The sequence below is a fragment of the Lipomyces oligophaga genome (genome assembly GCF_038497815.1).
Source record: "Lipomyces oligophaga strain CBS 7107 unplaced genomic scaffold V1516scaffold_4, whole genome shotgun sequence".
Lineage (NCBI taxonomy): Eukaryota > Fungi > Ascomycota > Lipomycetes > Lipomycetales > Lipomycetaceae > Lipomyces > [Lipomyces] oligophaga.
The window spans coordinates 815,135-840,197 of record NW_027117788.1 but is presented as its reverse complement, the minus strand read 5'-3'; the positions used below and the strand labels follow the sequence as shown (position 1 = coordinate 840,197).

The 25,063-nt window shown below is 41.4% G+C and overlaps 10 protein-coding genes and 1 non-coding gene across 11 annotated transcripts; 6 read left to right on the top strand and 5 right to left on the bottom strand.

The window, feature by feature from the left end:
* Nucleotides 1-32: 32 nt before the first annotated feature.
* V1516DRAFT_675301 (uncharacterized protein) lies at nt 33-1,150 on the top strand. The gene has a single exon (XM_066922230.1). It carries the CDS (start codon nt 90-92, stop codon nt 1,029-1,031), a length of 942 nt encoding a protein of 313 aa, XP_066777450.1. The 5' UTR covers nt 33-89; the 3' UTR covers nt 1,032-1,150.
* V1516DRAFT_637880 (uncharacterized protein) lies at nt 1,062-4,020 on the bottom strand. The gene is made up of 2 exons (XM_066920055.1): nt 3,536-4,020; nt 1,062-3,488 (listed from the first exon to the last, which is right to left on the bottom strand). Exons 1-2 carry the CDS (start codon nt 3,747-3,749, stop codon nt 1,126-1,128), a joined length of 2,577 nt encoding a protein of 858 aa, XP_066777449.1. The 5' UTR covers nt 3,750-4,020; the 3' UTR covers nt 1,062-1,125.
* Nucleotides 4,021-5,561: 1,541 nt separating this feature from the next.
* On the top strand, nt 5,562-5,657 carry V1516DRAFT_t46. Its single transcript has one exon. It is a non-coding gene; the product is annotated as a tRNA-Phe (tRNA).
* A 932-nt stretch (nt 5,658-6,589) lies between these two features.
* On the top strand, nt 6,590-8,080 carry V1516DRAFT_675297 (chaperonin 10-like protein). Its single transcript, XM_066922229.1, has one exon. It carries the CDS (start codon nt 6,836-6,838, stop codon nt 7,943-7,945), a length of 1,110 nt encoding a protein of 369 aa, XP_066777448.1. The 5' UTR covers nt 6,590-6,835; the 3' UTR covers nt 7,946-8,080.
* A 1,338-nt stretch (nt 8,081-9,418) lies between these two features.
* Nucleotides 9,419-11,117, top strand: V1516DRAFT_675296 (calmodulin-binding protein kinase). Its single transcript, XM_066922228.1, has 5 exons — nt 9,419-9,786; nt 9,846-9,910; nt 9,966-10,020; nt 10,071-10,161; nt 10,211-11,117. Exons 1-5 carry the CDS (start codon nt 9,703-9,705, stop codon nt 11,068-11,070), a joined length of 1,155 nt encoding a protein of 384 aa, XP_066777447.1. The 5' UTR covers nt 9,419-9,702; the 3' UTR covers nt 11,071-11,117.
* Nucleotides 11,118-11,231: 114 nt separating this feature from the next.
* Nucleotides 11,232-12,100, bottom strand: V1516DRAFT_664370 (Alpha/Beta hydrolase protein; the record flags this gene model as incomplete). Its single annotated transcript, XM_066920586.1, has 2 exons — nt 11,232-11,815; nt 11,875-12,100. 2 exons carry the CDS (start codon nt 12,098-12,100, stop codon nt 11,232-11,234), a joined length of 810 nt encoding a protein of 269 aa, XP_066777446.1.
* A 270-nt stretch (nt 12,101-12,370) lies between these two features.
* Nucleotides 12,371-15,323, bottom strand: V1516DRAFT_675289 (uncharacterized protein). The gene is made up of 7 exons (XM_066922227.1): nt 15,274-15,323; nt 15,000-15,217; nt 14,801-14,947; nt 14,617-14,748; nt 14,425-14,566; nt 13,280-14,377; nt 12,371-13,225 (listed from the first exon to the last, which is right to left on the bottom strand). Exons 2-7 carry the CDS (start codon nt 15,093-15,095, stop codon nt 12,492-12,494), a joined length of 2,349 nt encoding a protein of 782 aa, XP_066777445.1. The 5' UTR covers nt 15,096-15,217; nt 15,274-15,323; the 3' UTR covers nt 12,371-12,491.
* On the top strand, nt 15,124-17,768 carry V1516DRAFT_675286 (uncharacterized protein). The gene has a single exon (XM_066922226.1). The coding sequence runs from the start codon at nt 15,332-15,334 to the stop codon at nt 17,585-17,587; it is 2,256 nt and encodes a 751-aa protein (XP_066777444.1). The 5' UTR covers nt 15,124-15,331; the 3' UTR covers nt 17,588-17,768.
* A 15-nt stretch (nt 17,769-17,783) lies between these two features.
* Nucleotides 17,784-19,300, bottom strand: V1516DRAFT_345136 (uncharacterized protein). The gene has a single exon (XM_066918931.1). It carries the CDS (start codon nt 19,100-19,102, stop codon nt 17,981-17,983), a length of 1,122 nt encoding a protein of 373 aa, XP_066777443.1. The 5' UTR covers nt 19,103-19,300; the 3' UTR covers nt 17,784-17,980.
* Nucleotides 19,301-19,340: 40 nt separating this feature from the next.
* On the top strand, nt 19,341-21,863 carry V1516DRAFT_691189 (DNA polymerase alpha/epsilon subunit B-domain-containing protein). The gene is made up of 5 exons (XM_066923848.1): nt 19,341-19,972; nt 20,021-20,303; nt 20,351-20,768; nt 20,815-21,389; nt 21,440-21,863. The coding sequence occupies exons 1-5, from the start codon at nt 19,383-19,385 to the stop codon at nt 21,596-21,598; spliced, it is 2,025 nt and encodes a 674-aa protein (XP_066777442.1). The 5' UTR covers nt 19,341-19,382; the 3' UTR covers nt 21,599-21,863.
* On the bottom strand, nt 21,595-24,880 carry V1516DRAFT_651270 (uncharacterized protein). Its single transcript, XM_066920261.1, has 2 exons — nt 24,539-24,880; nt 21,595-24,488 (listed from the first exon to the last, which is right to left on the bottom strand). The coding sequence occupies exons 1-2, from the start codon at nt 24,800-24,802 to the stop codon at nt 21,624-21,626; spliced, it is 3,129 nt and encodes a 1,042-aa protein (XP_066777441.1). The 5' UTR covers nt 24,803-24,880; the 3' UTR covers nt 21,595-21,623.
* Between the last annotated feature and the right edge of the window lie 183 nt (nt 24,881-25,063).

Below are 25,063 nucleotides of genomic sequence, written 5' to 3'. Positions count from 1 at the left end.
TCGGGTATATTCTAAGTATATAAAAGTCGAGCGAAACCTCTAAGATATTTTTTGACGTTGATCAGGGCTTACAAATATTTATTACTGTTATGTCTGCCAATTCATTCAACGTTTCTACTTTTGAAGTGCCTGCTGAAGCTACTATTGCTGTTGGTCCTGTAGGAAGCCCTGCCGAACTTTCTACAAGCTCAGCAGCGGAACCTTCACCTTCACCATCTCGACCGAGTCGCGAAGTGCAAGTTCGAGCATATTTACTTCGCGCAGCTCTTTCTGCAGATCCCTCACTATCACGGATATCTAGAGTCTTATCTTCACAATCGGCACTTGACTTAAATCTTATGACTGCGCAATACGGTTTGACATTCATTTCAGAACTGATCAAAGCCATCAACAATTGGCGGACTTTAGTGATTTTGAAACGGTTTGCTGTACTAGCCAAATATTTCGACACGATTATAGTGGCTACAGAAATTCGTCCACCGAAAATAGCTGTTCGGATGAGAAAATTGAGTTCGCTGATTTCTGACATTCGTATTTTTAATCGACTTTGGGGAATTATATCCATGCTTGAATGGGCTGTTTCGGTGGTAAAGAACCCGCCAACAGATCATCTCATCCGGGCAATCACATATGTCCAAGTTGTTGCCAATAATCTCTTTCAACCTATGGAAAATCTAGCTTATTTATCAAGTCACGAAATTATTCCTCTTTCTACTTCGACAACAAATAGCTTATGGCTAATTTCCACTCGTCTCTGGGCACTCCACATCATTCTCGAGTTCATACGCTTATATCGCGAACGTCAGCTTTCTAAACTCGAACCGACTTCCGAAAAAGCCTCGGAAGCTGATTTAGCCAAGCAAATGAAAGCTGATCAGCTCTGGATCAGAAAGCTTATTGTTAATTCTGCTTATTTCCCTCTAACCATCCATTGGTCTATGACTACAGGATTTTTGAGCGATTTGGCAGTCGGATTCCTGGGCTCAATTGCTGGAGGGGCAAGACTTATTCCGCTTTGGAAAGAAAGTTGATCTCACTTAAAGCTTTTACAAATCATAATTCACCATTTATTATTATATACATCAAAGCACCCACATCGAAACTACCACAAACAATTTATGTAACTCACTTCAGTCCGAGCGGAGCAGATTCCAAATCAAACTTGCTGATCATGGCAAGATTACTTGTCGATGATTTATGCAATTTTGTGAAATATTTGAGAGCCTCATCGGCTTGCGAAATTTGTTTGGTTCGCTCGAGCTTCATGTTCGACTGTTCCTCCAGTTGTGCTTGGAAAGCACGCCGGATGTCCTCAGATGGTACGCGAAGCACGTTCCGGCACTCAGTCGAAATTCGTAGCGCATTCACATGAACGTAATCTAGTGCTTCCAGTTTCATATGCAACTTCTTGGAAATTTTCCGTGGAACGACATTAGGAATTTCAGACACAATATACGCAGCCCCAGCTACTAAAACCAGTCCCATCGCAGGCAGAATCCATTGCCGAATATTATTTAATCCTATAATCCGAGTCGCACTTGCAATTCCGGAGTAAAATGTGGTGGGAATACTAAACACGCCTGTTCCTGCGATAGTAGCTACTGTTAAAGACATACCCATTCCCGCAATTTTTTCTCGTTGATCCAGATCTAAGAAGTCAGATAATTCTATGTCAACCGAAATAGATCCTCGGGCTAAGATGTCTCGACGGCGCGAGAACATCAAAGAATTATTGAACACTTTCTCCGAGTAAAATTGCGTCGAATCAAACTGTCGTAAACCCATCGCCTTTAGAACATTAAACCCATTCGTCGTCTTTTTCCTTGCAAATTCCTCACACTCAATTACACTCTGCTGCAGAGAAACCAACATCGCATCCCTAGTATCGGCAGAATACGACAATAATGACAGCAGTCCAGGATATTCAACATAACATTTAGAGCCAATATCATCGATCACACTCTCAAGTTTATATCGACTGTGGTCATAAACATTATTCACAAGCTTATTAACATTTGTTTCAATCTCATCGCCGATCTTGACGCTCTCCGCAACTGTCTTCTCATATAACGGTGTTATATCATCAAGCTCGCTTTGTAATCGAGAAACCTCACTTTGAGACAAGTCCTCGTTATATGATCCAAGCGCCTCAACATCCACCAACAAATTCATTAAATATGTCTTTGCTGGTGCAAGCTTGGATAAAGCGCGCTTTTCAAGTACAAAATTTCGAAGACATCGTTCTAGTTGATCAAAATCAGGATGTGAACCACCATCACCTCCTGAAGGTGGCGAATTTCCATCATCTCCATCTCCATCATCACCTGGGTCAGTGGGAATTTCATTTGAGCTTACAAAATGAACAAGATCGGAGGCATCATCGTACGTTCGGGGTGACAGCTTAGCGACTTGCTGCAGAATTAATCTTTCACAGCGGTTCTTATCTCGAATATTGTCAAATCGGTTGACAACAATGAAAATAAATGCCTTTTCATGTGCAGCATTCCAAATGAATTCCTTGGCAGATAGAGTGAAATGGTTTTCAGCGCTCACAACAAACACCACAACATCAATCTCTTCTTGCCGAGCGAAAACTGCAGTCGTTTGCATAGAATCCATATTCAAACCCGGCGCATCAATCAATGCAATGTCGACAACTCCATTTCGCAACAAGCTTTCCTGCGAAGGACGCTTGTCCTCAATATAAACCTTTAACAAAACATACGGCTCAGACTCGGACGCAAGCTCTTCCAATTTAGACAGGGGATATAAATCATAAGTGCTTTCATCCTTGCGGTCATACGTAACCCCTCGTCGAATTGCATGAACTTCTTCAACGCCATGATTAAGTTGAGAATCTAATACCTCGCAAAATACATTTGTACAAGGTTGCTGATCTTCCGGTAATATGTCCCGACGTAGTAAAGCGTTACAAAAAGTTGACTTTCCTGCATTCAGATCACCAGTGACCAAAACCTTAGATGATGTGTCTTCAATGCGCTCACGTAGAGAAACAAGGTGTTTCATGGCCTGAGCAATCTTCCCATCCAACAGAGACGCGATAGCAGACTTTTCTAGACTTTGGACTAATGCAACAGGGGAAAGCGCTCCAAGTTTAAGATCAAGCTTAAGAACATTGAAATCATGAGAAATCTCGCTGCTCATCAAACGAGGCACCTCAGTCTTTGCTGGCTCGATGTCTTCCGCTGCTTTCTCCTTTGCCTTTCCGAGCCTACGCTCAGACGTCGGGGACACCGGAGAGGTTGGAGAAGGTACATCAGTCGCAATTCGTCGAATTCCGGGTCGATCAGAATCAATTTCGGAGGTATTCAGTCCACGGAATTGGGGATATTGGGCCGGCCATTTATGGTTCATAGCTTGAAGCTCTTTGAGCATGTCCATCACGGTTGTGATGGCGCGAGCTAGAGCAGCTCGATTCTCATTGTAGTGAAGCTGTTGAATTTGAAAATTTAGGAGCCTTTCGGAATCTTCTATATTTTAGATAATTGCAGCAGTACTTACTTCCCTGGCTTACCTTCAGCAGATATGATATCTCGGTCATGTCTTCCACCTCTTGGTGATGACAAAACATTAGACGAGGAAGCGGCGCCTTCTTGATCGGCGATCTCATCCTCGTCCCGATTCGAACCCTCGTATCCAGAATCAATCCCACTTATATAAATCTCTCTGTTAGAGGCTTTACGATTTGAGGGACCAGGTAGGTCGTCGATATCGAAAAATGACGACATGGCTGACTACTGTCGTGTCTGTATCTTGCTGTTCACCTTATCCTTGTATTTGCTCTTCAGACTTGCCTGACATAAAAAAACCCTAGTTTATGAAATATATTTTCCTTTTGAATAGATTGCACATGTTCCAGAAAAATTCAATATGACTGCTGCAACATCTGAAAAAGTGAAGCGTATATCTCTTTTCGCAAGTTTGAGCTCCGAAGTGTACGAGCCTATCCATCCCCTTCCTCCCAGCGACGGTATATTACAATCTTGGCTAGAAAAATTCATGCTGATATTATCAAAACATTCGTAACTACTAGTGAATTGATACCCATAATAATGAAGACAGATGTAAGGGTAAACGACAATCATGAGACCATCCAAAGCAGGAAACTCTGCTAGAGCTTTCTATAACTCGGTAAATGCTAGGTATCAAGAAAATAATTGCTGACTCTGTAAATACTAATCCAAGCCTAAATCTAGTCTAATTTTATCTCGTAGAAAAGCAATTTGATCCAGTATTGCTTTGACCTGATCAATCAACCAAACTTATATTTTTGTAGTTCCGAGAGCTAACGGGGTTCGGCTAAATACTAGTCACTCCTAAGATTTCATACTTACTATAGCCTCAATTCCACCTATAAGATCATGTCAAAATTTCTTGTTAAATGTACGGACTCTAAACAAAATACTTGAATTGATGAGATTCGACAATAAGAGAGTAAGAGTAAAAATATTTCCAAGATTACTGAACAAGTAATGAACAAGTGTTAGATTCGTATACGTAATCTATCATCCAATGCTATTTAGAGCGCTACTTTCTATAGAGCTGGCTCAAAATTTTACAAAATATGAAAATTAGTGAAATTATACGAAATCTTAACATTTTTCTTAGTTGCGCCGGATAGCTCACAGTTATGGAGATCTAACATTTTTTTACTTCCTGCCAGAGCAATATTTCTATAATCAGAGGTTTGAAATGATTTACTCGTCACTTTTGGCAGTGCGTATATATATACAGTCTCGAAGCTGTAGTCACCGCCTCCTAATCAACCTCAAACGTCCCCTAAGTGCATGTTCACATTAAATATCATCATGATATCTCTGATTTGACTCAAAACTTCTGTCCTAGTGTCAATCTATCTGTTTTGTACCGTATTTAATTACTTGCAGACTCTATAGTGCTGTAGATACTCCTAAATGGTTTATCTAAATTTCTTGTCCTAGAACACCCTAACTGAAATTCCGTTATTTGGACACGTGTCGAAGTGAAATTTTGATTATTTCTTATGCGTATTCATAATGATTTATTTGATCGGCTCAACGAAGCGATAGGTTAGCGCACCTCTTCAAGCAGTAAATCAACTTCTTTGCTTCCACGAGAGACTTTCTAAACATCCAAGCACGACAATGCTCTATGAAACAAATTCATAATCACCTAAAATTTCTCGCATAATCTCTTTCAATTACGCCATTTTAAGGTGTTGTTGTCAGATTAAAAGCCACATTGCCTGTTTAACTATATTCACTTTATCTCCTTGATATTGTAGAACCACCAGGAGCTCCTGAAGCTTAGGCGAACACAGAAATCGAGTCTAGATTTATCTGCTAAATAAACATGTAACTCTCTACTATGCACTACACTTCAAAGAATAAAAACTCAGCTAGTATCCAAGAACTAAATAGCTCAAATTGACATTGAGATAGTGGTGTTTGAATCTAGAAATTATACCGCAAGTGGCAATACAGATCCTACAAATCAAAAGAACTCCCTAACCTGAATTATAAACATTATAAATTACCCTTAGAATATTCTAATGCAATAAAGCGGTTTTAGCTCAGTTGGGAGAGCGTCAGACTGAAGTTTAACTTCGGTTTCAGTCAATAATCTGAAGGTCTTGTGTTCGATCCACAAAAATCGCATTTTTTTTTTTTGATTTGAGGATTCACTAGAACTTGTTATCGAATGCTCAGATTTTAGAACTCTCCTGCGTCATTATAACAGACTTTGCTCGTACACCTTTAAGTTTTAGAAAAATTGGATTCGAAGATTTATGAAACGAAAATTTTAATATTGGAATGTCAAATCGATTACGATTACTTTTTTATAATAAGTTTCTAAGCATCGAACCATTAATTTTCTTGAAATACGCCAGAACATCACAAGAGTGACTTTGATATAGTCCTGGTTCACAGTAACAGATTGATAATGCTTTATATGTTGATATTAATAAACTGTAACATGGAACTTCATAGTGTTAAATGACCTGCAAAACACCGGTGGCCAAGAGATCAGAACGATCATTGAAGATCAACGATTACCTCTTCAAGAATGCCATGTGCGGCTCACTCACAACCAATACCTTTGAAGTCAGGCTTTTTTTTTTAGACAGCTCTTGCCCATCCCTTAAGTTCAATTCAATCTAAGTAGTAGACCATGGCTGCTGAGGTAATAGTCATATCCAGTATTTTATTATAATGATTTAGTTGAAAGTCAGCTAAGAAACCTGACGTTGTGCGAGCTTTGGATTGCTTGATGATACTCATCTTCTAGGTGATTAGTAGTTTTGAGTCATTGAGGGATATCTTTTATCAAAACAAACATTACACTTCTGCTAAATTTTGAAACAAAATGAGTAAATATGCTATTCCTTTGATAGCCTATCGGAGTTTTGAGTTCGGTGTTTGCCAGATCATAGAAACTTCGCTGGCTGGGCATAGATAATGGCTACTTTTGCGACCGAATTAAACTATTGTATATTATGAATGCGATCACGCGGCAGCCAGAGCCGCAGATATCGATTAGTGTTCTGTCAGTTTACGGTCTAAATATTATCGATGCCTTAACCACTATGGTAAGAAACATAGTAATACGTCACGTGATCATATATCGGTATAACATCTCCGACACGGACTTCGTAACGACGATGAAATCCGTTTGACTGCAGTATTACAGACTGCAATTTCACACTGGAACAGAATAATTATATATATATATAAATAAACACCAGTCTGTGACTCTAAAGTCAGATATATATTTTAAAGACTTTGATTCTCTCATTCGGCTGAATATCTGAGACATTTTAGATTGTCTATACAGCATGCCTACGTTCACCATCCCCAAAGAACACCAGGCTTTGGTCCTGACCGCTCCTAAAGGTCCTCTCGAAGTTCAGACACTTTCTACTCGGTTGCCTGTTGGGCGCGAGGTTCTTGTCAAGGTCGAAGTAATTGCTATGAATCATGTGGACTATATCCAGCTGGAGACTGGTTTCCACGTCGAGCATTATCCCACCGTCCTCGGCACCGACGTGGCAGGCACAATTGTTGCAACAGGATCCGAAGTTTCTCAGCCAGAACAGATCCAGCCCGGCACCAGAGTTTTGGCGTTTGCTACCAATTTTTTTGCTCATTCGCTGGCGGAATTTGGAGCATATCAGCAATATGTGATTGTCAAAGACTGGTTTATCACTCCTATCCCCGACAGCCTTGATTTCCATACTGCTGCTACCATTCCTATGGGTACATGGACTGGGTGGGCAGGCTTCTATACCGCTGGACTGACAGTTCCAATTGCTGGTAACGCTGCTGAATTACCCTCAGATGTCAAAGCTGCCAATGGTTCTCAAGCTATTTTAGTGTGGGGAGCTGGCAGCTCTGTTGGTAGCTCTGCGCTGCAGCAGGCTAGTTCGTTAGGTTATAAGGTATATGTTACGTCGAAATCCGATCATCATGAATCTCTTCTTAAAATTGGGGCCACTAAAGCTTTTGACTATCGGGATGAAGATGTCGTTCAGAAGATCGCAGATGCTGCGATTGCTGATGGAGTTTCTTTGAAGTTAGCATATGTTGCAGTCAAGACGTCTATTCCTGCAATCGATGCAATTGCACTTGCCAACAAGGGCACTGATGCAAACCCCGGTGATCTGATTGTTGTCAGCGCACCATTAATGGAGGACGCTGATAACATGCACGCCGAGGAAAAGGGCGTAACCATTAAATTCGTTCTCACACCTGACGATGACGAAGAACGAGCAAAGTTTTTCTACTGGGTGTTCCGTATTTGGACGGCTGAGAAGATTAAATCTGGAGAGTTCGTTGCTACTCAAAAATCCAGTGTCATTGAAGGCGGTTTAAGCGCTATCCCAAAGACTCTGTCAGTTTTGCAGAAGTATGAGGTTAGCAGAGAGAAATTTGAGTTTGAGCCATAATTCAGTTAATTCTAAGGTTTTCATATGGAACTGAATATAATTTTTCGTGAACCTCAGAATATATATAGAAATCAAGGTAATATTCTACTATGCATAACTTAATATTAAAAGCTCCAGCTTGTTGGTGACTGTAAATTATTGAAACCAGTAGATTTAATTTGGATTAATCTAGATCTATACGTTATTACGCTCATCACGATCAACAGACGCAGTCTATGAAGTCTCTCATTCACACGAAATACTCAGGAAGTATATTTCATACTTCGTATCCGTGCGGCTCATACTCCAGCCTTACGTGGCTGTACTACCCCTGAGAAATTAATACTGGATGTGGCTATGAGATGGCTGACCCTCGACCCTGAAGTCACAGCTATTGATTATTAGGAGAGTAGGCATTCGACAATTGGCCCCGAAATAATCACTGAAACTGATTCAAGAATTCATATATGAACTATAAATCAATATATGGCAATTTAATCAAAAACAATCTCTATTTTCGTGGCTGATATACTATGCTTGGACAAAATTGATGGAGTTTTGACCAGTTCAAATAAGATCGCTTTCGACGTTCTTATGATAGGGACCAAAGAACTGCAACAGGAGTTCCCGCATCAAATATGTTTGAGTTCTTCGTATTCAATCCACTCTGATCCAAAACTGTCTTAATCCGCATGTAGTACCTGCAATTCGCCTTAAATACCCGAGTAAATCGTAAGCCGAAATGCTAGCCTCTTGGTTTGATCCCGCAGCATGAGTAAACCTTCCTATTCAATTAGATATTGCAGTCTACCTCATCCAAATTGAAACGGTCAGTAGAACTAAAAAAACTTTACAAATCTGGAACCATTACTTGATAATTGTGGCATCTGAAAATATCTAGTAGTACTGAATTTAAAGGACCTATAAATATAATCTGAGAAAAGACTTTGTTAGATTGCATCAGGAGCCGATAGTGTACTTAGCATTACTTGATGAGTACTTAGAGTAGCGAACCAATTTTTTCTGCGAAACCTGGATCTGCGTCTAATTACTCTAATTGAGAGGCATAGCTGCAGTACCAGTAGGTAGATTTTCTATCTTATCTATTTAACGAGTTTTTACTGATCTGTAGGACTCTCTTCTAATGCCGTAGCTCTGCCGCCAATAAATATTCTGCTGGACAAGACAAAACAAGGCTCAGTAGCCTTTAAGTAGGAAATAAAATAAAATAATATAATCCACAGTCATGATCAGTCAGGATAGCAAACCATTTGTATTTGATTCCCTTTCTTTCAACTTTCGCCTGAAATGTATCTAGTTCCTGATCACTATCGCCGTGATGCCTTCACTGTCCTCCTGATCTCAGACAATAGCCTAAATGGAAGTCTTCCCGGGTCTACCATAGACAGAAAACCCTGAATGAGCCGCAGACATAAACAAGGTTTTTTGAATGTGGTTTCCTGTCCAACGCGTGGTACGCCATTTAAAACAGATTACCAATACTAATTGCACTTGAGATATTTCGGTTTCAGATTTGATTTTTCTATTTTGTGTTCGACTTTTATCTGCATTGAGATAGAGCGATATTGGACATTAATCGGTGATTTTGGTTACAGTCGTTCTCGGAAAGTGGATTATCTAAGAGAGTTTGCCTGCTTCTTCTGGCGTCGCCTCTATCGATTCACAATCACCATTGCTATTCCTGTTTACACCAACTTTGTACCTTAGCTCAAAACGCTATTCATCACATTTAAAGGGACAATCAGATATCATCTCTCATGGGTCTTGAAAGTTTGCAGATGACGGCGGTGTCGCCACCTCCGACAGAAGCCGCTCGTGTACAGCCGTGTCGCTATAAGACAGTAAGTAGACGATATGATGATCTCGTCTACAGTTCAAGTCAAATTAACAAATTTGACAGGGTAAAGTTTTAGGTCAAGGCTCATATTCTGTCGTAAAGGAGGCAGTTCATATAGAGGATGGACAGTAAGTTGGTGGAAGGTCAGTTACTGGCTAGTCGTGATCTCTAACCGATCAATAGGATGTATGCAGTCAAGATCATAAACAAACGGCTAATGGCTGGTCGAGAAAAATTTGTGAGTTTTTCTATTTAATTTATTCTGCTTAAAATAACAAAGTTGGATAGGTGCGAAGCGAAATCAAAGTGCTGAAGAAGATATCGGCTGGTCATCCAAACATATTGACGCTGATTGACTTTTTTGAAACTTCTCACAATTGTACGAATCTGCGTGACTTTATTCAGTTCTGTATTCTAACATCAAATAGTATATTTGGTTACCGATCTTGCTTACGGAGGAGAGTTGTTTGAAAGGCTTTGCGCCAAAGGAGCATATTTTGAGAGCGATGCCTCGAAGTTAATATACAAAATTACGTCTGCTGTATCATATCTCCATGCGCATGGAATTGTACATCGTGATTTGAAGCCTGAGAATCTGTTATTTCGAACCAAAGACGATAACGATGATTTGCTGATCGCCGATTTTGGTCTTTCAAAAGTGATCGACGAAGAAAAATTCCATTTACTCAAGACCACGTGCGGAACTCCCGGATATATGGCACCGGAGATGATTCGACGAACAGGTCATGGTAAGGAAGTTGATATTTGGGCAATAGGAATCATTTCTTATTTTCTACTATGCGGGTATACGCCTTTCGACCGAGATACGCCAGCGGAAGAAATGAAAGCCATTCTAGAGGGTGACTGGGGGTTCGAACCCGATGAGTACTGGGAAGAAGTATCTGACGTTGCCAAAGATTTCATTTCAGCTTGTCTTGCTAGTGACCCCAATGAGCGGTGGTCCGCTACAGATTGCTTAAGACATCCCTTTTTAGCTCGCGTAGCCCCGACCGAATTGGCTCAGTTGGAAATTCATTCTTCTCCCGAAAACCATAATGAATCTGATCCAACTTGCAGAAATGATGAAGAGGCAAACGTTGAAACAAATTTGCTTCCCAGTATGAAGACAAACTTAATGAGACGCAAGAGTAGCGCAGGTGGAGCTGCGGCTAACAAAATGTTACGGCGGATTACAGAGGGAGCAATGTTGGAAGGCAAACTTACTGAAAGCCCTGAAGCTTTGAGGTCACCATCTCTCCAGCATCGTGAAGGTGACTTGTCGCTTTAGAGAACTGAATTGGAGTAAAAGTGATTGTTGGTTGGGTTCTTTTTTACTGTTTTCAATTAATTTCAATTAATTTCGAATTTCTTACTTACTAGTAGAATCATATTTTCTTATCAGCAGTCACAAAATTTATTTAGATAGACTGAATTTGAAGTCTTGACAGGCTAACAAACATCGTCAACCTTTACCTCAAGACCGTCAGCATCTCCAAGATCGAGCTTGAGATGACGGTTAAACAGTTCAAACAACATCTCCATACCAAGACGGGTAACAGCAGCATCATATCGTCCCTTTGAATTTTCATCACGAACAAACGCATGCTGAGCTCCAGCGACTTCCCAAAAACTGAAAAATACGCCAGCCTCGTTGAGTTTCTGTCGAATCAGATCACGACCCTCAGTAGGAACGTGAGGATCACGAGTGCCAAATATCATCAGCAGCTCAGCCTTGATTTCCGCAGCACGCTTCAAGGAATCGTCGTGCTTTCCCTTTCCAAGTGTGGCTGAATGGATGTCAGTGCCGAACCAGCACACAGCAGCCTTAACACGCTTGTCAAAAGCAGCCCGGAAGGCCAGATGACCGCCTAAACACATGCCAGTAGCACCAATGCGACCAGTACAGGTCTCGAGAGAACAGAGATAGTCTATAGTTAATACACGATCTTCATCGTAGGACTCGACAGGCTTTTGTATCTTGTATTCATTGCCATTATCAGTGCCCTCAGTGTCGTATGCAAGAGGTTCGTAAGCTGAGTTTTCTGGTTAGTAACTTGTATTCTCTTTCAATCCCTTCAAAAAATTCACCTACAGACAAAGTTGTGGTAAACCGCTGGAGCCGCAACAATAAAACCCTGACTGGCAATCTGCTTCGCAATGCGCGATACAGGTCCAGTAACTTGGTAGATCTCGGAGTACACGACTACACCAGGGAACTTGGCCTTGGGGTATCCGGGAATGACCGGATGGAAGGTCAACACCCGCATGGTTGTACCAAACGAGGTAGGTAGATCAACAAAGGATTCTTTGATCAACATTGGATTCTAGATAAATAGAAAATAACTTCAGAAAACAGATCAAAAACAGAGCAATTGAGAGTATTACATCAACCGATCAGGGTTGAACTCGAGATTTTACTCTCTAACTCGTCGGCAATAGGTCTCTAATTTATATCTTCCAGGCTAGCTCTTCAAGATCCCTTCTAGAGCGGACAAGTCTCTACCGGTGCGGCGAGTCGTTTTGACCCCACGTTGATCGCCGAGGGCATCAATCAAGATTTGAGTCTACGTTGGTCTAAATTACTGTTACAATTTTAAAACCTGCCAATCGTTCGCATTAGTCTACACGGACGACTAGCAACTAGAATTAGCTCAGAGAAACCCCGACACACAGCTAGCCTCCCAGAGTCTCAGAGTCTCAGTATGAAAACTAGTCATGTTCAAAGAAGTAGATGTAAGCAAACTGCTTCATCTCTTCCACATTTCCACCCAGTACAACTTTTTCGTCATTAAATTGAACCCATTCTAGACCCAGATCTGGAACGCGTTTGCGCACGAACGCAACGTAGTGGCCAGCATGAACACTCCCGCCCTTGTGACAAATTATACTTGACAGCTTATAACTGCCAGTCGCAAAACCTTGATTTTCCTCCATGGCCTGATCTTCGTCTTGGCTGGCTGATAGTTCGCTAGTTTCGGGGGCACTGTCCCCCTCACCAGTGTCATCTGGATGCGAAAACACCCATTCAACGGCTCTTTCAATATCCCCTCCCGTCTCCTTCAGTGCCTTTCTAGCCTGTGCTGCCGTAAACCCCATGGACTCCAACATCGCTATACCCTCTTCAGAAACTGTATCTTCCCCACTCGCTATTTCCTTCATTATGACAAGCTTCTCATCAATATCTGGATCGTCCATATGCGCAAACAGCCAACTCATGGCTGCGTCTGGATCGGAGTTACCCGTATAATAGCAAGCCTTCTCGCATCGGACAGTAGGAAAACCCATACCTTCAAGCACAGACATAATTCCTTCGTTAGCAACGAAAGTATCAGCAGTCTTGTGAGCCCCCTCTTCAGACTCTGGAAGTATCTCTTCTCCGTCCTGAAGACCTTTCGAAATGTATTTGTCCAAATTCAAATTATCGGTAACTTCTACCGGAACGTCTTTTCGCACAAGTTGTCAGTACTAATCTTCATATTTCTTTGTATTCAACTTACCTATCTTTGTCGGAACCCAGTTCACAATTTTGAATCGACGAACGTTCATTGCAAAAACCTTAGGAAATGTCCTAAATCCAATCTTTTTTGTAGCTCCAGCCGATGACCCACAGCTAGAACATGTATATTCAAGTTTATCTTCAGCGGTGTAGATATCCAAGCATTCTGCTATGGTAATACTCTCATATTCCTCTGATTCTGAATTGGATTCCTTTTTTAACTTTCGGATTGGTACTTGAACGGAGATGGCGTTCTGGGTCTCGGTCTGGTACCGCACTTTGTGACAATTCGCGCACTGTAGTCTTTGCTCAATCACAAAATCAAACTTTTTCGTGATGTCTTGAGTCTTGTCCTTGCTCCTTGCATGACTATCTCGATTCATGAACTGAAGCAAATGCAGCAGATACTCAAAAGCATCTTGCTGCCGCATGGTAGAAAATTCTACATGGTCTTTGCCGACCAGCTTTTTGAATTGTACTGGTGGAATACCCTTTTGGAATCCTTCATTTTCGGGAACCGAATAGCGGCCCGACAAAAGTCCAAAAGCCAGTTTTCGAAGCTGTGTTTCCAAGTCATCTGAAGGTGATCCAGTTGTCACAGGCATTGCACAATCTTCGAAATAATAACGCTCAATAAACGGAGACAGCGAAAATAAGCATTGAACTACTGAGTCCAGATAACATGTGTTCCCAAGGTTCTTTAGCCCAGTTAACCCGGGACCAACAAGAGGAACCAGATTATCACCGTCCGCCGACATACTGAACTCCCATTTCATGTTTTGCTCGAGCTGTAACTCTACAAGACTTTTTTCAACCTTTTGACGCTCAGATATTTTTATGCCCCAATGCCATAAATGGTCCGTAAGCTCAGGGTCCTGTCGCTCATCGTTGCAAAGATAGCAGTATACATCAGCAGTTCCATCAGGAGTAATGCTACCTAGCTTGACCGATACTGGATGTTTGGTCTCATCAAAATGCTGCAATCCATGACCATTTCCGCCAATACCGCCAAATTGCTGGCGTCCACATCCAAGTGATCCACAAGTCAAACACAGCCATAAATTTTCATTCAGGTCACAGTTAGCACAATGAGCCAATTCTTACTGATTAGTAACCGAGACCATTTGCTCTGTGATAATTACTAACCTTGATCTGCAAGTATTTTAGCTGGATCCTGTTTCAGGCAGATAGTATGTTCGCAAGGCAAGATTTCTTGTTCCCAAGCTTGGACTTCAGATTGCTTATTCGAGGACATCGCATCCATGACACCTTTGACAACTCCTGCGAGCTTTTTTTATATTAGTTTACTTTTGATAGATTTGGTAATATTAGACCCACATTTGATTCGATTAAAGGAATGTCTTTGCCATCGCAGGCCAGACACCGAACCGAAGTTGTAATATCGAACAAGGTTTCTTCAGTCTCAGCTACAATTGCAAGCTTAGCAATCTTTGTTGGCGAGTCCTCGCGCTAGAAAATGATCCGTCATTATTGATCTATTCGCATAAAATTAAAATCTTACCGGCTTCAAGGGCTTTCTTCTTTTCTTTATGTTTAAAACAATTGGATGCTGGGACAGCTCAAAATGCAATTTTGAGTGACCCGGGAATGATGCTGTACATCCACCATTGAAGCACGTAAGACACACATTCAAGCCTCCTTCAGACTCCTGTAGATTAAATTAATGAAAAAAGACATCGAAACCAAATAGATCATCATACGGTATCATCAAAGCATTGTGTACAATCGTCCTTGTAGACAGCCTGCCCAACGGCGGGAGCTCGCAAATTCAGATCTTGGACATGTGGGCACACCATATTTTCTGGAGAATGCTGTGAAATTTTGATATAATAGAAATATGCGAATCTCAAAAGATCAGCTGAAAATATAACGATCTGCCGAGTCTTCAGGAAATGCTCCAGATCAATTGAAAATCAAACTAATATTGCAAATGTCAGTATCTGGCCCTTGTGCTTTCCAAACGTTTTATCCCACCAAATTGCCCTCTTAGGGCGATCCTGTACGTCAAAGAATTCTGTCACGAACTATTGCTATGTCTCAAGAATTCACGTCAGAAGATGATAAATTTCAATATCTTCATTGCTTAAGAGGTCTTTTCCGTGATGCTATTGACAAAGGTTTTTATCCGATCGCCCTCTGCGCGGCAAGGCTCATGATTCTTGCGAATCCGGTAGATTTAGAAGGCTATCATGACATGGCGAACGTATATTGTCTTCACCATCTGTACGAATCAGCTTTTGAAGTCTACCGTCAGGCTTTAAAATATATGTCTGGAGGAAGCATTGAACATCAATACCTATCAGCAAACCTAACTATTTTGGAAACTCAAATTAACTGTTTCCCTCAGAACAAGCAAAGATGGCTTCATAAAGCTGATGATCATGATCTTCACTCAATATACTCTCCCCCTTTGAGGATGGATCTTGTTGACCCAGCGAAATATTTGCCAAGTGAATTATTACTCAAAATATTCGAATTTCTAGGGTACCCTGAGCGCTGTGAAGCAGTGCGAGTCTCATCCAGTTGGCACAGTCTGTTATACCCCAATCTAGAAGTGAACTTAACGATCTTGGATTTGCGATACAGCACAAATTTTCTAACGATAAAGCAATTTGCTCGAATACTAAACCGTTCATCACGTACACTGCAGGAAGTCTTTCTTGACAAAGTCTGCATACTTAATTATACGTTCTATGCTCACCTTCTTTTATTCGGCCAGACTTGTTTCCGCATTACTTCAAAATGCACCTGTCCCACACATATCGAGCTTGATTTTGGAAGACCCAAGGCAATAACTTCGCTTTCGTTTACTCAATATGTGCAAGGATTCAAGCATATGTATACTATTCTCCCAGATTCACTTTCGTCTGGGTCCTTTTCTCCATTTCTTGCAACTCTGAGAGTCGATTTGTACAATACATTAGAGATAATCAACCTTTTAATCCACGAAAAGCTACCTGCTCTTCGTGTACTTGAATGCTACCAGGCCAATACCACATTTCACAACAACTCCAAGTCAAGGAGGGAGGTAGGACTTGCTAGTGGAGCTGAATTGAACGCTCTGGCTAATTTGGATTGCTTTGTATCCGCTCTCGAGATATTTAAAATAGGAAGACCATTTACATTTGATAATAGCATTGCGGTTGGTGACTTAAGCAATCCGGTTTTTGGTCCCCCTCAGCTGCCCTCTAGGGAATTTAGTCGAGTTCCGATTCAAAGTACAACCTTGCAAATAATTTTGAAATTCTTCCCCAATCTAGTAGAATTTCACTGTACTGCAGTATCTTCTCGCATGGTTTCAGGAAGTATGCTGGCTGGAAGAAGGCGTGGCTTACGTTTGGATCTGGCAGCTCTTACACCGAACCTTAAAGTACTAGACCTAAGTGGATCTGACTTTCTTGTGATGCCCAAGATTCCATTGACTTGCAATGCTGTCTTCTTGGACTTTTGTTCTGACTCGCTAAATCTTCGTTCTTCGAGCACATTTCGAAAAGTTCGCTACTACACTGATGTTCTGGATAGCGAAGGCGATGGATATTTTGCTGAAGAAGATCTCAACGAATACAAACAACTGGAGACCATCAGCCTGTTCGGCAAAAATCTAGAGGCTGGAAAGTTGTTTGACGGTTTAGCTCGATGTAATCCTGACGTGCTTCGATCTTTAGATTTGCACGGGGTCACGGGCGTTGACTACAGTAAAGATTTGTCATGCACTTCGTCAGACTTTTGCAAGAATTACCAAGTCTACAACTTTTTTAGTTCTCCAGAGAGATTTGAACTATCCAAATTGATTGTTTACTTGTTTCCTAATTTAGAAAGAGTAAGCGTTGGATCGAATTCTACATTTAATGACTCCTCGCTTGACGATTTTGTTGTACTCGATCGTCTCCAAGTGCTAGAATGTCTTGATACGTCCGTGACATCAACAGGAGTTCGAAAGTTTGACCAAGGATTCCAGAATTTAAGAAAGAAAACAATTCGCAAAAATTCAAGAGGTGAAATTTCTGACATTTTTCACAAAATCTCACTGGTTTGGATGGAATCTTCTCTGGTTAACGAACCCATGGAGCTAAAATGTGTTGAGCTGTTCGGTTTCGAAGCAAAGCGATATATAAATTTTAGTCAATACGCTAATTGTTTCATGGGCAAAAATCGCAAACTTATAAACGATAAGCAAACCGCCTATAATAACCATCAAGATAGGCTCTTTTTGTCTCATCATCCTGCTTCTTACGGTCAATTGAATTGGACATTGCAAAAGAAGATTTTTGACAGATCTGAGCGTTGATTAACAACATAAATAATGCAATACAATTGCATTCACTATCAGAATCACATATAGCCAACTTTATTCCTTGAATTATTTGTACTAGAAGGGGACAAATTTAGCGAGAAATATAAGTTCAGTTAACTAGTTGAGTGCTTCCCAGATCAATTTAACTTGTTCCAGAGAATAGGATAGTAACCAGTAAAGGTTCTTTTTTATAATCATCTTCCCGTTTATTCTTGCGAGCACTATATGAAACAACAATCATGCAGTATTCGTTAAGAATTAATTCTGCCATGTTGGGTTCAACGCTGTTGACATGCCAAAAGAGCAACTACTCTTGGTAGAATCGTTCATACAATGTATAGAGACATCGGATTCGATGAGATCATCATTCCGCAATAAGCTAATGATCTATTTCAATCCTGGACTCGGTTTTTGTTTTTTTGAGTCGTTCGATTCCCTCGATCGACTGGATTCACCACCTTCTGATGACTGTGCTGGCCGCTTCCGCTTGACAAGCCCTGTTATATCTTGCGCTCCAGTCAGCGCCTTTGTAATCCGTTCTCTCAAATCAGTAGCGCTTTGTCCCATAAGATCATTTGCAGATGTTTGCGTAGTCGGTGCCGACTTTAGTTCCTGTAGTCGTGTCTGTAAGCTTTCTAACAATTCTGGATCTGACTCTCCAATTTTCTCGCTCCGTTCTTGTAAACTGTCTATGGATTTTTGCACGTACTCCGCAGCATTGGCCCTGGCTTTAGGATCCTCTGGAATGAATTCTAGAGCTAAAGAAAGCTTGAAATATGCCTCGGAGATAAATGTCGAATAGCTAGGATAAAGCTTTTCCTTTAGATCTAGTGAGGATTGTAGGTCTCGCAGAGCTTGGTTAAAATTTTCAGACTCTAACGAGATTTCTCCAAGAATATCATATATGTCAGCGACAGTTTTCTTTACCGATTCAGCTTGTGCCGCGGCTTCTTCTGGAATGGCCTTTATTTGCCTTTCAAACATCGTCCGAGATAAATCTAAGACCTCCCATGCAGTTTGGAAATCTGAATCATCTGCTTCAGGTTCCTCATCTTCTGATTCCTCCTCCTCCTCATCCTCTACATCACCAGTGAACTGAAACAAACCGATATTCTCCTTAGATGTGGTAGAAGTGGTCGCCGTCGCTTTAGATTCTGCAGCGTCCTTGATAGACTTATTTGCTATCATGTCGTTCTCGGGTGCATCAGTGGACTTTGATCCCCCAAGAACATCGGACGAGGACACGGCTACTTGGAAAAGCGAGCGACCATAATAGAACAATAAATAAGGATGATCTTTTCCTTTAGCTATGACATACTGCTCGCACGCCTTGCCAAACTTCTCCGTCGCTTCCTCGTACTGTTTAAGTCCATAAGCTTTTGTTCCTGCTACTATCAAGTCGTCGATCTTTGCTAGTCCAGTGGTTATCACAGCTGGTGATTCCGCTTCCGTTTCACTGCCTGTTACTTTATCTTTCCCTTTATAGACAGAGCCTGAGGACTCTGCCATGATGATCAATATTCTGCAGGCTGATTGCGGAAATAACGGAACATTGGGGGAAGAAAAGGAAATAATCCTTTATTTCTATATGGAAGATATTCACATTAATGATTCGCGTATGTGGACTTAAATGAACAACTGTGACGCGATTAAGTCAAATTAGAATACGCGTCTACAGACGCGTATGGATGCGGCGTGGGAGACCTCGGCCGACTTAGATTCATCTGATCTAGTTCTCTCAATACACCACTTAACACAGTTTCGGACGAGAGATTCATGATCAAGCAAGATGCCAGGACAAAATCTCTCATCTTTCACATTCAACTCGCTCAACGCCCAAGATCCGATCAGGTCGAAGCAGTACGAAATCATTACTGATGCGCAAATCAAGGGAGTCACGGAGGATTTCAGTGTTACGCAAGCTCCAATTAATGCCATCCCGCCTTTACCGATTGAGCTATCTCCAGGACATATGCGGCCGATAGCATACAGGATTTTGTCTAAGAAACATGGCCTAAATCTGAAATCATCGGGACTGGAGTACTTAGCCATGTATATTGGACGCAAGTTTGGTAAGGATTGGAGAACAAGCTGTGAGCCGTTTTTAAATGAAATTGCAAAACGGTGGAAAGAGCAAGATAAAGGACTGTTTATAGATGCAGTTTTGTTACCAAAAGTTATACAAGATGTCGAGCTACGAGCTACATCGTTGTTGTCGATGTCTACCGCGGATTCTCCAATGGCGAGTGCAAATGTGTTAAATATGCCGACTCCAGTCGATATACTTGAAACTTTTCTTGCGCAAGAATTTTGCCATATATGGGATGCATTTGAACAGCCACGATGGGTTTATAATAAGAATAGAAAAACATTTGACAAGTAAGTGACTGTTCGGATTATTCTGGCGAATACTGACTAGGAACTTAGAGGCTCCCCTCCCAACATGTTTCCTAGCGCACAGGATCGATCACGAGTTCTACACAATCGCTATTACCAAATTTTGCATAGGATTCAGAGAAATGAAGACTACCAGCGCCCATCATTTCACTCTAGTCGCGTAGCTTCATGGAAAGCTATCACGCCCATCAAGAATCTACTGGGCAGAACCGGACAGCAATTTCTTCTTCTGGGATTCCTAGTCAGAGGTTATAATGGAAACCTCTATGCTGAGGATCCCAGTGGCCGAATCGAACTCGAACTGGAGTCTCCTGTATGTATATGCGTGCTATTTTGATTAATTCATTCTAACTATTACAGACATATGGAGAAGGATACTTTACTCCAGGTGAAATACTCCTGTTTGAGGGTATATATACTCGAGCCGAAAAATTAAGAATAGCCAGCATGCATCATCCTCCTATCGAAACACGTAAGGAAACAAGAGACGTTTATGGATATCTAGACTTCATGGGAATAGCTGGAATCGGATCTGTTCCGGATGGTCGATATGATAAGGTCATAGAACAGAAAATGGCTTCAGAGGAGCGTCACAGAGGCGATAGACTAGTGATTGTACTTGGTAGTGATATCTTTCTAGACGACTTGCGAACTTTTGATGCTCTAGAGAAAGTTTTTTCCACTTTCGAAGAGACCCATGCGCCGACTGCTATTATCTTGTCTGGTTCATTTGTTTCGAAGCCATTCTTTAGAAACGGTTCATCTTCACATTATAAGGGTATGTTTGCTATTGCCTTTAGGTTATTATTCCGCTAATCTTCTAGAAAATTTCAATCAATTAGCTCAGCTTTTGTCTAAATTCCCTAGATTATGTTCAAAGTCGACTTTCGTGTTCATTCCAGGACCTAATGATCCTTGGAGCAGTACCGCATCTGCCGGGGGACCTACTCTTTGGCCCCAACGAGCAATTCCAGACATATTCACCAGTAAAGTCCGCCGCGTGCTTTCTAAATCAGTCTGGGCTTCAAATCCATGCCGAATTTGTTATTTTTCGCAGGAAATTGTTGTCTGTCGCGATGACTTCACAAGTAGATTCATTAGGAATGACATCAGTAACCGAGGGCCTCAATTTAGTCGAGAACATGCTGAGCAAATGATGGATATCGATATTGAATTTAATATAGAAGAGGATACTCTTCGTGATGATGTACTTTCTCAAACGACTGAAATCGGAAATGACCTGCATCTTAAGTCACCAGATTCTTCAGACAATTTGGCCACCAAAGCAGTCGTCACTTCTATAATCAAACAAGGTCATCTCTCTCCATGGCCTAGCGATTTAAGACCTACGATATCTGACTATGAACATGCGCTATCTTTATCAACTCTCCCACACGCGGTAAGCACACCAATACTAATATGTCAAGACTATGATACTAAGAAGAACAGATGTTTTTGCTTGACCCGAGCTCGTCACCGTATACACATGTCGAAGCGGAGTGTACAGCACTTAATCCAGCGAAGTTTCTTGTAAAGAACCACGACATTGCTTGGTTTGAGTATAACCTTACGAAGCGTACCAGCAAACTTAATTCTATAAATTTTTAGTGTATAGTTGTATTATAAATATTATTTACATCTGCCTTTGAATATGTCTACTGAACTGTAGTGCTTGTCGCTTCAAGTTCATGGTCCGAATCAGAGGAACAAGAACTTCGTCTGCCCGTTCCTTTGTCCATCCAATAGTACTCATCAGAAAACTTCGGATCCGGTCCAAATCTGGAGTTCCCCAGACGAACTGGGTATCGTCTCTGTCGACAGTTGGCTTAAGATAGGCTTCGTCGACGGTTTTATCTGGGAATTCGGGTCGCAGAAATAATTTCTTACTCTTCTTTTTGAACTTTTTTCGAAAGGGGGTTGTGATGTCAACATTTGTGTCACCTTTTTGAATCCGCTCATACCATTCTTTGAATTCTTCTAGTGGACGCTCACCGGAAAAATCTTTGATCAACTGCATTGCCGTAACAGGTCCAACGCCAGGAATACCAGCCGTATAATCACTTCCCAAGAGATGAGCTAGCTCAATTAATCTCAGTCGATCGAGTGCGAGATCCTTTTTTAAATCTTCAACACGATAGCATTCGACAAACTTTGCTTGGTTGAACATATTTTTATAGACTCTTGAAGCGCCAAATAGAAAAATATCCGAATCGTCGGTGATCACACCATCGACTAAACCAAGTTCTAACAATTCTGCACACTGAGCTTCAGCTTCCATGGGCGCTGTAATGTAAGGGATCCCGAAGCGTGAAAGAAGTTCTTGACATTCTTGAACCATTGCAATGGTTACATTATCGGCATCACGACGATCTAATCGCTGCTGAGCTTGCAGTGCCCTAATTTCTTCGTCGTAGTTAATACGAGAAACTTGCGATGGCCGATTATTGTTGATCTGCATAGCGAATCGTTCATGCTCTTGAACTTCGCGCGCCAAATTGTTGACTAGCTCTTCATCTTCTTGTTCTTCATAGTCAATGGGAGGTTCATCATCTGGATCTGCTTGATCTTCCGCTCCTTCTTCCAGTTCAGCGTTCCGATTACCAAGCTCCAATGATGAAGCGGCATCCAGCCTAACTGGAACCTCTGCCTCGTAATCATCTACCAACTGGGAATGCTCTCCCATCTGTTGTTCCTTTTCCTCCTTTAATTCCGAAAGATTCCAATCTGGAGATTGGGCTCGATCCATAATTTCAGGTTTTGGCCGAACCACTAAACTGACCGGCTCCCAGTCTTCATCGTCTGCAATATTCTCGACTTTAACTTCCTTCGAAGAATCTAGCGAAATCAGTTTAGCGTTAAGATCTTGTTTGTCGTCTTGATCAATGTTTGCGATTAAATTTGACTCAAAAGTATCAAAATTAGCAGAAATAGGAGACTCGAAAGCTTCAACAACCGCAGGCACTGCATCAGAGACTTTTGGCGGCTGTTTGGTTTCAAGCAAACTGTTAGATGCAAACGAAGGGCTAGCGTTCAAATCACCATCGACAGGACTTTGCTCCGCACTTGATCGTAATAATGAAATATTATCACATTCCATGACCAATTTAGGAACTTTCTGAGAGGCACTGGCTGCGGAGGACTCGTCAAAGTTTGTTGCCAATCTTCTCTTGCGTCCAAAAATAGAACTTTTCATATTAAATGACGAGTGAATAAATGGCTCTTCTGATTTCGATTCAATTTGAGTCTGCTCTGTATCTGGTAATTTTGGCAGATTTTTGATGATTTTGTCTAATTCCAAGTCGCCTGTATCCCACATCAGTAAGTCTGTTCCTCTTGATGATTGATATTCATGTGACGACTCTTTTTCATCGTCACTACTAATATCGTCAATAACGTCGATTGTCATCGCATTGAAAGCAGGAGCATGTGACGATAGATCTTCACTGGCAGTCCGTGTTTGATCATCCAGCGAACGAGAAATTGCTAATTGCATTTGCTGACCATCTTCTTGTGCAACTAGCTCAGCAAAGGACTCTTCGAGATCATCATCCTTATATTCGTCCTCGTCATCTTCAGGAATTGCAAAAAGAGGTAGAGCTTCTTTATCTGAACTTGTTGTATGCAGTTCCTGAGATGAAGCGCTGTTTTCGTAGATACCCGGAAGAATGAAACTTCCCCTGGTTAGCATATCAGGTCTGGGAAGTGCTGTCTTGAAAGAAGATTGCGATTTTGATGGTAGATCGACTTCCTCCCATACATCTTCCTCATGTTCTTCTTCCTCATCAATCTTAATAAGCTGAGAGCTGTCTGCATCTTCGAGAGCAAGCGTCCACCCATTTTCATTTTTTTTCAGCAAATATTCTTTATCTTTTTCACCCGCAACACGCATAGATAAATCTTCTGCAAGACCATTTAATCCCAAAAGCTTTTGAGTCAACATGTTTCGTTCTTTGACTCGCGCAACCTGAAATTTCGAGAATTCTAACCGATCAGGAAATATCTGGTCAAGCTGTTCTTTTGAATATCCCATACGAAGTCGAGAACGCAAACGAGCAGTATTCAACAGCTGATACTGAACTGTCATTGGGAGAGCAGCAAACTCAGCTGAAGAGAAATCAATATTTGTGGTATCATAAAGCCCGATATCTTCTGCGGATTGAAATTCTTGAGCGTACTTCTCGAGATCAGCCTCAGACATCAATCGGGGATCATCTGCTGCTACTGCCAGTTCTTGGTCAGGTAAATGATATGGATCTTGCTTTCGGAATTTCTTCATAGAATTTCCAGAAGTGGCAGCGTCAGCCCTTCGTTTCTCTCTTTCTTTATCGCTCATATTAAGCTCGTCGAAATATACTGCGCGTTGACCATCAACCACCACATCGTTTGTAGTCCCTTGTAATTCTTGCTCGGCAAGCTTCTGCATTTGTAGCGACAAAATCTTATTTGCAGTTCTGGTCGAATCCTCTTCTCTTCCCTCTCGGCGCTTTTTACGACCTGCCTTGGACTGAGTTAGAAGAGTTGGCTCACAGAGTGATCGAAGCAACTTACAATGGTCTGTTTCTTGATCATTGGTGCATCTCCATCAAACACAAAAACAGGTAAGATGCCGTAATATAATAGCTTACAAACTCTTCTGAAAAACCCGACTATATGAGCATTAGGCAAAGCGTTTCCATTTTTGTCACGAACAGCCTTCAAGAAATGATAAATCCAAATCGAAGCATCCACCGCTAATCTTCTTCCATGTAGAGACTCCAGCTTCACAGGTCGAGCAACCGGGCTGACGATTGTCCAAAGTCCATGAACTCCCATATCTGGGTACCCGATCCTAGGTGAACTTTTACAATATGAATCCTAGCAAGAAAATTAATTATTTGTATCGAAACATGTGCCAAAGCATTTGATCTCTTTCTGGGAGTCGAGAACTGCAGTAAGACCGCGGAGGAAACTCCCAGCTAAGCCTCACCATAATGCACTAATTAGTCAATTTCAATTAATTTAAACCATATTGCATAAGTATATACATATTTATACATCACGTGTAAACGCGTCTACGCGTCTAATAGGGTCTTA

Bases quoted from the DNA above. Each gene is read 5' to 3' on its own strand.
- V1516DRAFT_675296 (XM_066922228.1), top strand. From the start codon at position 9,703: ATGGGTCTTGAAAGTTTGCAGATGACGGCGGTGTCGCCACCTCCGACA. The intron at 10,021-10,070 runs GTGAGTTTTTCT...AAAGTTGGATAG, and splicing joins TGGCTGGTCGAGAAAAATTT to GTGCGAAGCGAAATCAAAGT. The intron at 10,162-10,210 runs GTACGAATCTGC...AACATCAAATAG, and splicing joins TTTTGAAACTTCTCACAATT to TATATTTGGTTACCGATCTT.
- V1516DRAFT_675286 (XM_066922226.1), top strand. From the start codon at position 15,332: ATGTCTCAAGAATTCACGTCAGAAGATGATAAATTTCAATATCTTCAT.
- V1516DRAFT_651270 (XM_066920261.1), bottom strand. From the start codon at position 24,802: ATGGGAGTTCATGGACTTTGGACAATCGTCAGCCCGGTTGCTCGACCT. The intron at 24,489-24,538 runs GTAAGTTGCTTC...ACTCAGTCCAAG, and splicing joins TGATCAAGAAACAGACCATT to GCAGGTCGTAAAAAGCGCCG.
- V1516DRAFT_675301 (XM_066922230.1), top strand. From the start codon at position 90: ATGTCTGCCAATTCATTCAACGTTTCTACTTTTGAAGTGCCTGCTGAA.
- V1516DRAFT_637880 (XM_066920055.1), bottom strand. From the start codon at position 3,749: ATGTCGTCATTTTTCGATATCGACGACCTACCTGGTCCCTCAAATCGT. The intron at 3,489-3,535 runs GTAAGCCAGGGA...AAAATATAGAAG, and splicing joins AGATATCATATCTGCTGAAG to ATTCCGAAAGGCTCCTAAAT.
- V1516DRAFT_691189 (XM_066923848.1), top strand. From the start codon at position 19,383: ATGCCAGGACAAAATCTCTCATCTTTCACATTCAACTCGCTCAACGCC. The intron at 20,304-20,350 runs GTATGTATATGC...TAACTATTACAG, and splicing joins AACTCGAACTGGAGTCTCCT to ACATATGGAGAAGGATACTT. The intron at 21,390-21,439 runs GTAAGCACACCA...TAAGAAGAACAG, and splicing joins TATCAACTCTCCCACACGCG to ATGTTTTTGCTTGACCCGAG.
- V1516DRAFT_345136 (XM_066918931.1), bottom strand. From the start codon at position 19,102: ATGGCAGAGTCCTCAGGCTCTGTCTATAAAGGGAAAGATAAAGTAACA.
- V1516DRAFT_675297 (XM_066922229.1), top strand. From the start codon at position 6,836: ATGCCTACGTTCACCATCCCCAAAGAACACCAGGCTTTGGTCCTGACC.
- V1516DRAFT_675289 (XM_066922227.1), bottom strand. From the start codon at position 15,095: ATGGTGTGCCCACATGTCCAAGATCTGAATTTGCGAGCTCCCGCCGTT. The intron at 14,948-14,999 runs GTATGATGATCT...TTTAATCTACAG, and splicing joins CACAATGCTTTGATGATACC to GAGTCTGAAGGAGGCTTGAA. The intron at 14,567-14,616 runs GTGGGTCTAATA...ATATAAAAAAAG, and splicing joins TTCCTTTAATCGAATCAAAT to CTCGCAGGAGTTGTCAAAGG.